Raw genomic sequence first — 11,727 nt, forward strand, 5'->3', positions numbered from 1 at the left:
AATCATGCTGCGCTTCACAGAAGGGTTCTGCCCAACTGCAGAGCAAAAAGGGTCATATGAGCAGGATACATTGAAAAAAAAAAAAAAAAAAAAAAAAAAAGGATTCCAGCTTCAACTCTCAGTTTGTTTCCATTTTCTATTTATTCATTTCACAGGTCTAATAACTTTCCCAAGTGTCAGCTCTAGTACACTTAGATTTTTTTTTTTTTTTTTTTTTTTGGTTCAGGCATCACTGTCAGCAATAGTAAACTGATGCTGTGTCAAGAATGGACTCCAGTGTACTCCCTTTTAACTATGATGGCTTTGAAGATCTAATAGCACTGAAAATTAGTAAATAACTATTTTTATCACTAAAGTCAGCAGTTCTGACTCACAGTGTCCACTAAGGAAATAAACTTTGAGTAACAGGATTTTTTTAAAATATTGTCACTCTTTATCTTAACTACACTTTAAAAAGGAGTTATGTCTGCTATAGAAATGAAAAGATTATATCGGTGTCATTACAAACTAATGAAGAATGTTCCTAAGTACTTATGTAAATTAGCGTTATTGCACATTATAATCATGTGATTCTCGGGGTCTCCAGTTGGGGGCACTGGGCAAACATAGAAACATGGCAATGGCCAGCATGAACCAGACTTGCAGTTAGTCCAGTATTCTGCTGACAGGAAAAACCAACCAACCAACCAACCAACCAAAAAAAAAACCACCAAAAGAAAAATGGATGTAAGTTACAGTTGTCATTCTGGATTTGGGAATTTTTTAAAGATTAAGTAGATTTCATTTTCAAAACTCTTTTGCTACTAACGAGCAATTGTACTGTTTTATTTTCTTTACCCATAAATCATCCAGTCTTTCTCGTATAACTAAGAATTAGTGATTTTAAAATCAACCTCTTAATCAATAGTTCCAAATTCCAACGGGCTCATGTAGAAAAGTTATTGTAAACTTAAATTTGTTGCCATTCAGTTTCACAAAAGGTTTCCAGCCTAGCATAAATCATTGGCTCTACCTACCTTCAATATTGTCATTTATTCATTTACATCAAGGGGAGAGCTAGAAAAAAGTAGAAGATGCTCCTTATTAATCTACATTGTAAAGCCCAGCACGCTTTAAGGTTTGCATGGGTCTGTACACACACAGGGTTAGCACCTACAACAAGACCTAAGGAGAGGATACAATGTATTATTTTGTTCAAGGAATATCAATTATGCTGTTAGGAATGTCATAGAGACCATGGGTGGTTTCATGGTTTCAACTTATACTTTTTAAAGAAAATTCTATAAGAGTAACAATTCATGAATTCATAGCCCTAATTTTGTTGGTAAGTTTTTCTAAAACAGGACAAGCAGATGACTTATAAATTTAGCAAATTAGAAGTGAATCAGGTATTCAGAAATGGAATTTGATAGCAGGTATAGGAGAATGTGTGAAACAGTGAATATATGTATTGTGTATATTCACCTATTGTGAGTGCACATCTGTAAATGGATGTACTGAGTAAGCATTCAACATTGCCAGGCTCGTAGTAGCCTAGATCTTCTTCCAGCTGACACTTAACTAGATTTTGCAATAGGGCAGTGGATTTCCTGGTCCCTGGAGCTCCTGGCCTTCTATCTGACCTCTGTATTACAAGTTATGAATGCTTGCAAAGGACTGAAGCCAAAAGTTTTTGTCCACATCCCCGGCTGTCAAAACACAGGGACTTCTGTCTGGGTGTAAATACTTAGTTTTGGAAAGGCAGGATAGAACATTTTGTTCATCTTTCCTCATGCTTCTCCACGCACACACCCACACCCACACACATGCACACACACCAACACACAGAGAAACAAACCGAAGTCCTAATCATGCTATACTTCTTTAGCATCTTCTATGTCACCACAGAAAGCAATCTATAAATATTAAAGCTTCACAGCAGCAAAAGCATTAAACCCATTAGGTAATCAGAAAGCTGAAATAACTTTCAGCTGGTTGGTTGCAGGGTTAGGAAAGGTTCTGGAGTTGTAATTTTCAGTCCTTTAATTTAAGCCCTACGCCACAAATAAGAAATTAGCCTGGAATTCGTGATCAACCTTGAAATAACAAAACTTTGTTTATACCTTGACAAGCAGTGAACAGTACCAATTTCACTTTATAAGACGCCTGTTCCTGCAAACCTATAAAACGTGTTTGCTTTTTAATCTCAGTGGTGTTTTAAGAAAATGCAGTTGCTCCAGGACCTTGAAACTTAGAATGAATTAAATGACACATGAATAAATATATATTAATTCTTTTTTATTAAAGTATCAAAACAAACTTAAGAATAGAAAACAAACTGCTTTTAATGCATTTTAAAGGCTCTCCTGAATAAAGAATACTTTCAGAAAACTCATGCAACATACTGCTTCGGTCAAGCTGTTTAAACACTCTTTTCCTGGGCACAGCCAAATGAATTTGAGTACCATCATTTCTAGAGTGCAGGAGCACGTATGCACACACACATACAAGCAGCAGAAAGCAGCTATGACTGCACGTATACAGAAATAAAAATAGATTATCTTCTGACAATAGTAGTGGTACCATTTTAACATTTGACGTGCTCAGTAAATAACATCAAGCAACAAAAAGCATGACGCCTGCGTCACCAGTGATACGGTTAAAAGCAACCATACAAATTTCCTAAGGGAGACACATGAGTTCTGTGATTATATTCTAGTCTCTGTAGTAACTCTTTATAACAGGATAGGAGGCAAACAGCTCTGTCTGCTGGTATTTGATGCGCAAAAGGCAAAGCCAAGGTGTACGATACCACGATGATGCCTCAATTTTGAATTTCCATATTACAGAAATCAAATACCAATGGACATTGTTTGACAAGTTTATTGTAACACACTTCATGTATATCCATTCTCTGATAAACAGCTGGCCAATTTCCCATGGAACTTGCCCTCTAAGCCAAGCAAGTCACAGCATAGGCTCCAAACTCTGCCTACAGGGCATGAATGAAACTCTCATTGAAGTCAATGGAAGCTCCTCCCAACATAAAGACAATGGATTCTCAGGACAGAATCCCATATGTCATCTCTGTAATACAGTCAATTTTCAGATTCAGGAAGTACATATCTTTAAAATGTGATATAGGACATTACAATATATCCAGATCTTAGGAAAGTGTACTAAGAAGTTCTGTTGCAGAATATAACGATCATATAAGGATCAGGTACAATATCTGATAGACTCATCTAGGACTTGTAGAGCAAGAAGCTTATGGCTGAGGTATCTTTTATTCTAGCCTTGAGAGCAAAACCACAATTTCAACACTGTGTAACTGGTGTAAAATATTATGTACTGTAAGTTCCATTCTTACTGTCTGCTTCACTTAAATTGTGACATTGAGCAGCTAGACACCACTGATGGAGGTACAGAATTTTGGAAGGTATAATCTCTGCACCCATTCATTCAGTATATTCAGTGCCTCATCTATGGAAAAGATGAAGGATAAGTGTTTTCAGTAGTGGTGTCTCAAATACAACAAGTTTAGGAATATATAATATTAAACACCAACAGATAAAAGTAAAGAGACAGCACAACACTTGTGTTTTCAGTTTTATCTTGCTCGCAGATTTATTAACTTTACTCATGATGATATTAGTGATAAATAAGGATAATATTTTCTTTTACAAAAAATTGTAAGGATATATTTTATAGGATTAAACAATCTGAGAATTTCACAGAAACATCAGAGTTTAAACACTCATAGCTCCAACTGTTTTGTCCAGCAGCTCTTCTACCAACCAGTTCAAAAACATCTATGGTTAGTATTTAATAAAAAAATAAAAACAATTATTCACTACATCAAAACTCTTGCCTCCTTTAGATTCTAAGTAACACTTTTGATTGACTGTAGTTGCCACCCAAACGTAAAACAAAAGTAGCTGCAATCATAGTTTTTCCTTCTGAATCACCTGGCAAAAGGAAGTAATCCTGACCAGGATGGAAAAAGCTTTGTCAAGCTCTTATGCTTGTAAGAGCTACCTGCATAAGCAGACCCACTGAAGTCCATAGAACCTCTTCTGTGAGTAAGGATTAAGAGCATGAATTAAGGCTTGTAGGATTAGATCCTAGATGAAATTAAAAAAAAAAAAACTTTTCATGACTCACGAGCCTGGAATTCAGTCCTGCAGTACTTTACTCAGACAAAACCTGTATCAATATCCCTCCATAGCTAGTCTCCCCTTTCTGGTGGACCCAATTCACAGAGTCACCAAGTGGTGGTACAAGCTGCTGTTCAGCAATTCAAGGAAAAATTGTAGTCCCCAATGGATAGTATGTGGGATTCCAGCTCAGAAAATAAAACTTAGCTACACGGACCTTTTGCAAGAAACATTTCTTTGTCACACCTACTAGGCTTTTCAAATTCAGTCTCTGAGATGAGTCATTGAAGGAAACCACACAAGTGTTGTGAAAAAAAAATGACAAAGCTTAGTTGGAACTAAAGGCTTTTTGTGTGTTTGTGTATGTGTGTGTTTGGTTAGAATGCAACATTACGCATTGGTACATTCTGCCTGAAAACATCCCCCCTGGAAACTTAGAAACTTTAAAAATACTCTCAGTCTGCTTTCCCTACCAGCAACAAGGAAAAGTAGTGTCCATCCAGCGCAGTTGTCTGTACCATGTGCATCATCGGAAGTCATAGTGTTCTAGCACAAACGTCGTGAGTGCAGATACTGTATACTAGCAGAGAGCTAAAACTTCTGAAGCTGTTGTCTGTAGCTCCTAGGAACAGCAAGTATGACAGGTGCAAAACCTATATTTGAGGCAGAAGACTCTTCAATTTGATTGAGACCAGATCTTTCAAGGGGAAGAATCGCTGTCAAGCCAAAATGATTCTTTCCACTTAAGAAAGTGATCTGCCCTTCCTAAAGGCTCTTGACTAATAGAATCCTACACGTTATGTCAGATTCTCCATGGATTCTGGTAGTTGTTAAAAACACTATAAATATTTCCATCTTTGCCATGTCACTTAACCTTGTAACGTGCCTTCTTTGATCTGTTGAATAAAAAGATTCCTTTCATCTTCAGGTGTCCTTCCGTTTTGTGCCCGAACTATACAAGTGGGCCTGTGAAGGTTTAGCATGTATATCAAATGCTGCTTCTCGTTCTTTAGCTCTTCGATCTGGGCTTTTAATTCTGCATTGATAGTTTCCAGCTTTTCTGATTCCTAGTCACAAAGGACAGACACAACTATTAGACTGAGCAGTTCAAATAGTTAATTGCAATGTTTATCTAATAGTTGCAGTATTTTATCGGTGGGGAAGTGTATGACTTAGCTATGAAAGAACTTGCATGTTTTTAGTATCCTGTAGTAGTGAAACTATAAATCCCCCAATTGATAATACTCTAAAAAATCAGATTGACAGTTACCTTCTGAGCTGACTGTAACAAAAGTCGAAAGGCCAAATTCAGATTTGTATTGACTTACAAGAGCAGGCATCCAAATCACTGTTGCTACCTTCTGCAAAATTATTATTGACTTTTTGAGTCAAAAATTTGCCCAATGTTATCTACACTTCTTGTTAACTCCCTGGAACACCATGTCACATATCTGTAAACCCATGTAAGCTAACAAAGTAAGGACATAGCTTTTTTCCCCCCAACCCTGGATATAGGAACAAAGACGGGCCTGCTGCTGCTGTAGTAGAGTTTTGTATCATGGCAGAGCAGGTGAAGACACTGCTGGGGTCTTCGGCCAGAGACTTCAGGGCTAAGCTACTATGCCACTCCTTTTGTAATGAAATCAGAGAGTAATTGTCGGTGTTTGTAGGCTTTTGATCTCCACAATGGGTATTATATGAATTGAAATTTTAGTTCTTTTTGTGTACAAGGCACAGATTTAAATTCATATTATCCCCATAGACAATACTGGGCATTGAAACAGTAATCTCTTTTCACTCCTACCACACGTTCACATTTTCCCAATTTTAGCCAAGTTTGATTTAATATATAGCATGTTCATTTTATTTTTTGTAACTAATATATTGATGGGTTTACAGAGTTTTGGGTGACACCTTTATTTCCTACTATGACAGTGCCCCTGTGCTGTCTGTTCAGATCCTGGTAGGATGATGACAGATTATGAACAATTCACGGCAGTCACTTACTTTCTGCAAACATTCTGTTTTTTCCTTCTTTTTGTTTCGGCACTTTGCAGCAGCAATTTTGTTCCTTTCCCTTCTTCGCTTTTTTCTTTCATCCTCTTCAGGAGAAAACTATCCCATAAAAACAGATACACACAATCCGTAAGATTGTCGTAAATACTCAACTTGTATTTTCATAACTTCTACATTTTTAAAAGCAACGTGGATAGTGTTGTCAGAGCTCACATCATGAGTTACATAAGGAGGCAATTCTGACCTTGCTTGCCATACAGTAAAATGGTAGCAACTCCATTAGAATTGTCAATAAAAACCTGACTGGAGTTCGGATGGATGTAATCCATGTGATGGCTCCTTTTAAATCAATGGTACTTGAAAAACTTGCCAAGCATCTCCCCAGGCTGACTCCCACACCTCCATCTCTTCTCCACTTCCCAAGGAGGAAAAGGAGCAAGGGGAATGAACGGGGCAGTGAACTAAAGGCAGCTCCGAAAAGGGGATATTAACAAACTCCCTCAAGCTTTGTTTCGTTTCCTGAGGAGGCTCAGGCTGAGGTGTGGCTATTTCCCTAACTGAAGCTATTTCTCCACTTTATAAGAGAAAAAAGTTTTTCACAGAGACTATTATCTTAAAGTATAAACCTGGTCTGGACATAGCATGGCTGTGTCTACTCAGTGTAGTCCCCTGTGTTCACTGCACTGTCCTCACTCAAGTAAACCTGCAGTGACCTATTTCAAGTTCAGCCACAAGCAGCCAGGGAAACCAGATTAGCACTTCCTCTAATTTTGTAAAACATTGTCTTTAGTTCATAATCAAAACCAAAATACTCAACTAGAGGCCTCAATGGAAATGAGAAATACCAGAGAGTTTCCCAGAAGCACTTATCAGAAAGCCAAGCAGCAGGCTTGAAAGGATCAAGCGTGGTGGAGAGGGTTGTCTGATATAATTAGCGGTCTTGTGGTGAAATTTTATTAGAGAATTAATCATGCACATTGAAATGCTGTTTAAAAAGTCCTACCTCTGTTTTCATGATTGATGTTTCAATTGGCCTTTCAGAAACTGTCACCGTGTCCAATGTAGAAGACATCCTGTGGGACTGACGCTTGTTCTGAATGGCGAACCGCAGTTCCTCTTTCACCAGTGGGGTTAAATTTGTGAAATCATCAAACCCCAGTGACCCTGCAGGGGACAAAGTGGGAACAATTGCGGAGGCGCTGACTTCTAAGGCAGATACCTGGCCTGAGTGTTGGACCATCATTTTGCTGAAAGGTAAAAAGAGATAATAACAGTCTTTCAACAACTTTAGAAAGGCAAATAATATCTCTTAGCAGTATATTTTATAATGTGAAATAATACTGTATTTCTTGCATTGCTTCAGTCCCTATTCCCCGTCAACCTCAATCTCTCACTAGAGTTAAGCAGTTAAGAATTTGGTCATTAGTTAAATCTTCTACTTTAGGTTAACTTCAAGTTGGTATTTAAAAATAATAATAATAGTATTAGTGCATCACACAATATCTATCTAGGTCTTTCTGAAACATAGCATGGAAAAAGGTTTTTATGTGTATATATATGTGCACTTTGAAGTTTTAAAGTGGTAACGTGTGGCAAATGAGAATTGAGTGAACAGGAGGAAGAGAATAAGGAACAAAAATCAGACAGCAAAGAAATACTATTATTCTTTAAAGCACAGGAGTTTAAGAGTATCTCCATCTTCAGAGCACCACAGCTTCAAATGGACAGAGCGTACCTTGATCTTACTACATTTAGGCACAGCTCAAAGAGTTCTCCCAGAAGCTGAAGTTTGCTAACCAGGACAGAACCTGTCACAAAATGATCATGCTCAATTTTACACAGAGTTGTAGATCTGGTTATGAACTCCTGAAAAATGGTTAACAATGAGAGCCAGCACAAAAGTAAAATTCTATACATGCTCTGGGGCTTCAAAGCACAGGCTGAGTTGGAGGGATTGAGTCATGAAAAACGTGAAGCCATTTGTTTCGTTCCTTTGCTCTTGTAAAATCTGAAACTGTCCTCATCTGCCCTCAACGAGAGGTTTGAAATTCTTAAATATTTATGGTCGGATCTCCTGCTGATATAAAACAGTGTGACTGAAGAAACTTCAGGGGAATTATGCAAATGGACACCCATGGAGGAACCTCATTTCTCGTAGTTTTCCTAAGAGAATGAAGCTACCCAACAGTTCTGTCTACTTTCCTCCTTTTAGTCATTCTTATTAATTTTTTAGCCAGTTTTGGAGGGTGAGAGGCCTTCTATGTGCTTTGTGAAAAATGGTGATCCCACTGAGGGACAAAGAGGCAAAACTCAGCAGGCAGCCATCCTAACATTGTGGGCAACCTAGCTAGCAGATGCACACAGCTCTGCATGAGACCCAAACTGTCTCTTGCCCAGAAGAAGGGATATGAGAGGTCTGAAAGAAAGCTGAGCAATTTTTGTGGGTGGCCCAAGGGACAAAAGGTGCAAATGCATAGGAAAACAGATTATATCCCTTATTCATAAAGTGGCTTGTGTTAAATTGGATTTTACCATGTTGGTTTTCCAGCTTTCTTTGGTGTGTAGGTTTTATGGGGTTTTTTAATAGCTGTACAGGTAATTACAGTATGTGTTATCTACTCTTGATTAGAACTGTAATAATTATAGCAAAGTCAATTGTAATTAACAGTGCAGGTAAGCAAACAGTTGCCTCAGGGTAGCAGCGTGAGTAAGTTAAACTTCCACACAGTCAACCCAGGATTGCAGAGTTCCCTGTAAGCTACTTCTGTAACCCAGCAAGAAATGCTTGGGGTCACGTGCCTAGACAAGAAGATAGATTTTACCCAGAGATATCTAAAAATACACTGTATGTCCACACTGGTGCAAATGAGAGTAGAATCTGGTTCATTGCTAAATGAGGTAAATATAAAAATGTGAGGACAGCGAATTGCCAGGTGGTAGTAAACTCCACGGCTGGCTGCAGAGAATTCCTCACTTCTCCTTCACCCAGTCACCACAAAAGAGCTGAAGATTTCCCAGAGTCTGGGGGTGAAATTCTGAACACACTGAAATCAAGAGGACTTTTTCTGTTGACCTCAATGGGGCCAGGATTTCACCCAAAGTTATTAAAGATGAGGAAATTATTTGGAACAACTTGTTATTCAGAAAGACCTTGGGAAATTTATGTAATTCTCTTCAGAAAGCCCCTGCTCATGAGTCACATTTAAAGTACTGATACTGTTTAATCCCATAATCTCAGAAAGCTAGCAGTTACTCTTTTCCAACAAGTCAGAAACAGCCCTACAATTTCTAGCTAAAATCCTCCAAGCATTATTTATCATTTATCAACATTCAACCATTCAACTAATTTAAACAGGCTAATTCCAGATGACACTAAACCCCTCAACACTAGCAGAAATTTTAGCTATTTTCACTGAATGTCAATCTCCTTGGCTCCCAGTGATGGCTTCATTCAACAAAGTTAATTCTGTATATTTCAATCAAACCAGGAGTCTTAAAGTAACAGTAAAGCCGTTTCTCCAGCCTACAAAATAATTACTTGGGCTAATAATTTTCCAGCACTGGTGGTTTAATCAATTATTTTTCGGTTTAGGTGAACTTTTAATTAGGGTCAGCAGCAGCACCAGAGGGAAACAAGAAGGTTCATGTTTTAGGAACATGTCTGAGAAATTGTGTTAATGGTGGATTTCTACTAGTCAGTGCTAAGTGACTACAAGCACCAACAAACCCCTACTATAATGTCCTCAGGTTCTCTCATCCGTCTGTCACTGGTGTAAAAAAAGGAATGGGAGTGTGTCCACAGGGAGGGGAAACACAGGGGGGGAAATGTCCTTGACCATAGAAACTTGTGCCTCTCCTGCCTGAACAGCTCACTGACCTTCCAGACATCCTGAAAGGGATTTCTATTTATTCAGACTTTAGGGAAGGGGGGCCTACCAGGGGGCTGAGGCTTGTGTAAGGATTTCTGCCGTGAGCCCAGTCCCATTTTGCAGAGCTGTTTGCCAGTGGTTTGCTTTCGTGGGGCTCTTTCTTGAGGCAGGGCTTCTGGACAGTGCCTAGGAGGGTAGGGTTCCACTGAGATCCTTCAAAGCCACCGTGAAACAAGTAACAAAAATAATCAGCCTTACGTCAAATGTACTCATTAAGCTGAATAGATTCCCTTTTCCTAATAACAAGGTACATGTTTTCCAGTTTTTGAGAAACAAATCTGCTTTTAGAAATGTTTTACAGGAATGAAAATTAGATTTTGCTATTTAAAAAAAAAAAAAAAAAAAAAAAAAAAAGAGGTTTCCCTTTCTTTTTCTCCAATTTTTGTACAAATTGTACTTGTACAAATTGTACCTTTGTCTAGAAGGCATTAAAAGCAGTGTCTCATTTTCTCTGGGTTTGTAAAGGCTGGGGAAACAGTAGGAATAAGAATATCAAATCTTAAAGTATGATTACATCTGATACGATCTCTGTTTACTTTGTCAGACCACGCACATGGACCTCAGCTCCAGGCTGGTTTGACTCCTCCTGAAGTTACTGACACTGAAGGTGCTGAAAGTTTCACAGACCTGCACTGGAAAGGCACAGCTTGTTCCCCGTGTGAGTTAATGCTTCATTACTTTATCCTTAGTTTTGAAATTCTTCTAAGAGAACAGCTTTTCTATTAATGGTACTCTCCCAGTTTAGGTAGATTCAAACAGCGTTATTCATTTCTTCTCCCCCTACTTTTTGTTTTTTTCTTTTGCTAATGATTCTTTTCATCTACAGTGAACTTTTTACATCTCATCTGACAATATTTTAATTTCAGGACATACTTCCTAGCTGTGCGTTTCTATTATTTAAGGGTATTCCTGGTTTATATTATTATTAATAATAATTAATAATATTAATAACATTAATTATTATTATTTAAGTGACTACTTTCAGTCTTTTCTTTTTTGCTTAACTGCAGATGGCTGGACTGTGCCTCTTGGTTTTATTTCTTCATCTGAATTCCTTTTCCTCTGGTGCTGATGCAATAAACCCCGATAACCATTGAGGTTAATCTTAAACAGCATTAAGAGCAATTACAGTTCACAACCTCTTTGCACGCTGGTTGACCTTAAGCTTTCTGACATCCCACATCGTTCCCCAACTGTTTTCTGCTGCCTTCCAGCTTCTTAAATGCTGTTACTGGGAGGAAAATCGTTTTCCGACAGGAAACTCCTTCTCTGAAACAAGTTTGCTGTTGTGTCACGCCTGACTTGATGAGGCAACAGTTCAGTAACTGATCTCCTTCACGTCAAGACGCGGGGACAGAAGGAAAAGTGAGCGTCCCGAGAGTCCCCACTCGTGTCGCGTACAGGGAACGGACAGACACACGGCAGTGCGGGGGTTACTCATGGCCTGGCCGGTCCCTCTACACCTTCTCTCTCCCTGCGGACCCTCCGGGCTGGCGGCGCCGCCGCCGGCTGCCTCCACCGCCCGCCAGCGCTCCCGCATCCCCGCCGCTCCCGCTCTCCGTCCCGCCGCCGCCGCCGTCCCTCCTCGGAGGCCGCCACCGCGCGGTGCCGAGCGGCGCTGCCGTCCCGGGGACAGCCGGGGCTCG

At 39.1% G+C, this 11,727-nt stretch overlaps 1 protein-coding gene and 1 long non-coding RNA gene across 4 annotated transcripts in view; one reads left to right on the forward strand and one right to left on the reverse strand.

Annotated features, from left to right (window-relative positions):
- Positions 1-2,846: 2,846 nt before the first annotated feature.
- The window catches only part of ATF3 (activating transcription factor 3), a 9,119-nt gene continuing 238 nt past the window's right edge, over positions 2,847-11,727 (reverse strand). The window contains exons 2-4 of one of the 3 annotated variants that reach the window (XM_014951265.1): positions 7,156-7,399; positions 6,144-6,251; positions 2,847-5,203 (exon numbers count right to left, since the gene is read on the reverse strand). In XM_014951265.1, the coding sequence (XP_014806751.1) occupies positions 5,006-5,203; positions 6,144-6,251; positions 7,156-7,395 (546 nt within the window). In that variant the 5' untranslated portion in view covers positions 7,396-7,399 and the 3' untranslated portion in view covers positions 2,847-5,005. The remainder of the gene's footprint in view (positions 5,204-6,143; positions 6,252-7,155; positions 7,400-11,727) is intronic. The other 2 variants (XM_014951267.1, XM_014951266.1) reach the window with 2 other exon arrangements.
- LOC106893355 overlaps positions 10,624-11,727 on the forward strand; it is a 19,371-nt gene continuing 18,267 nt past the window's right edge. Inside the window, exon 1 of the long non-coding RNA XR_001413051.1 lies at positions 10,624-10,739. This is a non-coding gene — a long non-coding RNA (uncharacterized LOC106893355). The remainder of the gene's footprint in view (positions 10,740-11,727) is intronic.

This window comes from Calidris pugnax, unplaced genomic scaffold, assembly GCF_001431845.1.
Source record: "Calidris pugnax isolate Ruff unplaced genomic scaffold, ASM143184v1 scaffold24, whole genome shotgun sequence".
Classification (NCBI taxonomy): Eukaryota; Metazoa; Chordata; class Aves; order Charadriiformes; family Scolopacidae; genus Calidris; species Calidris pugnax.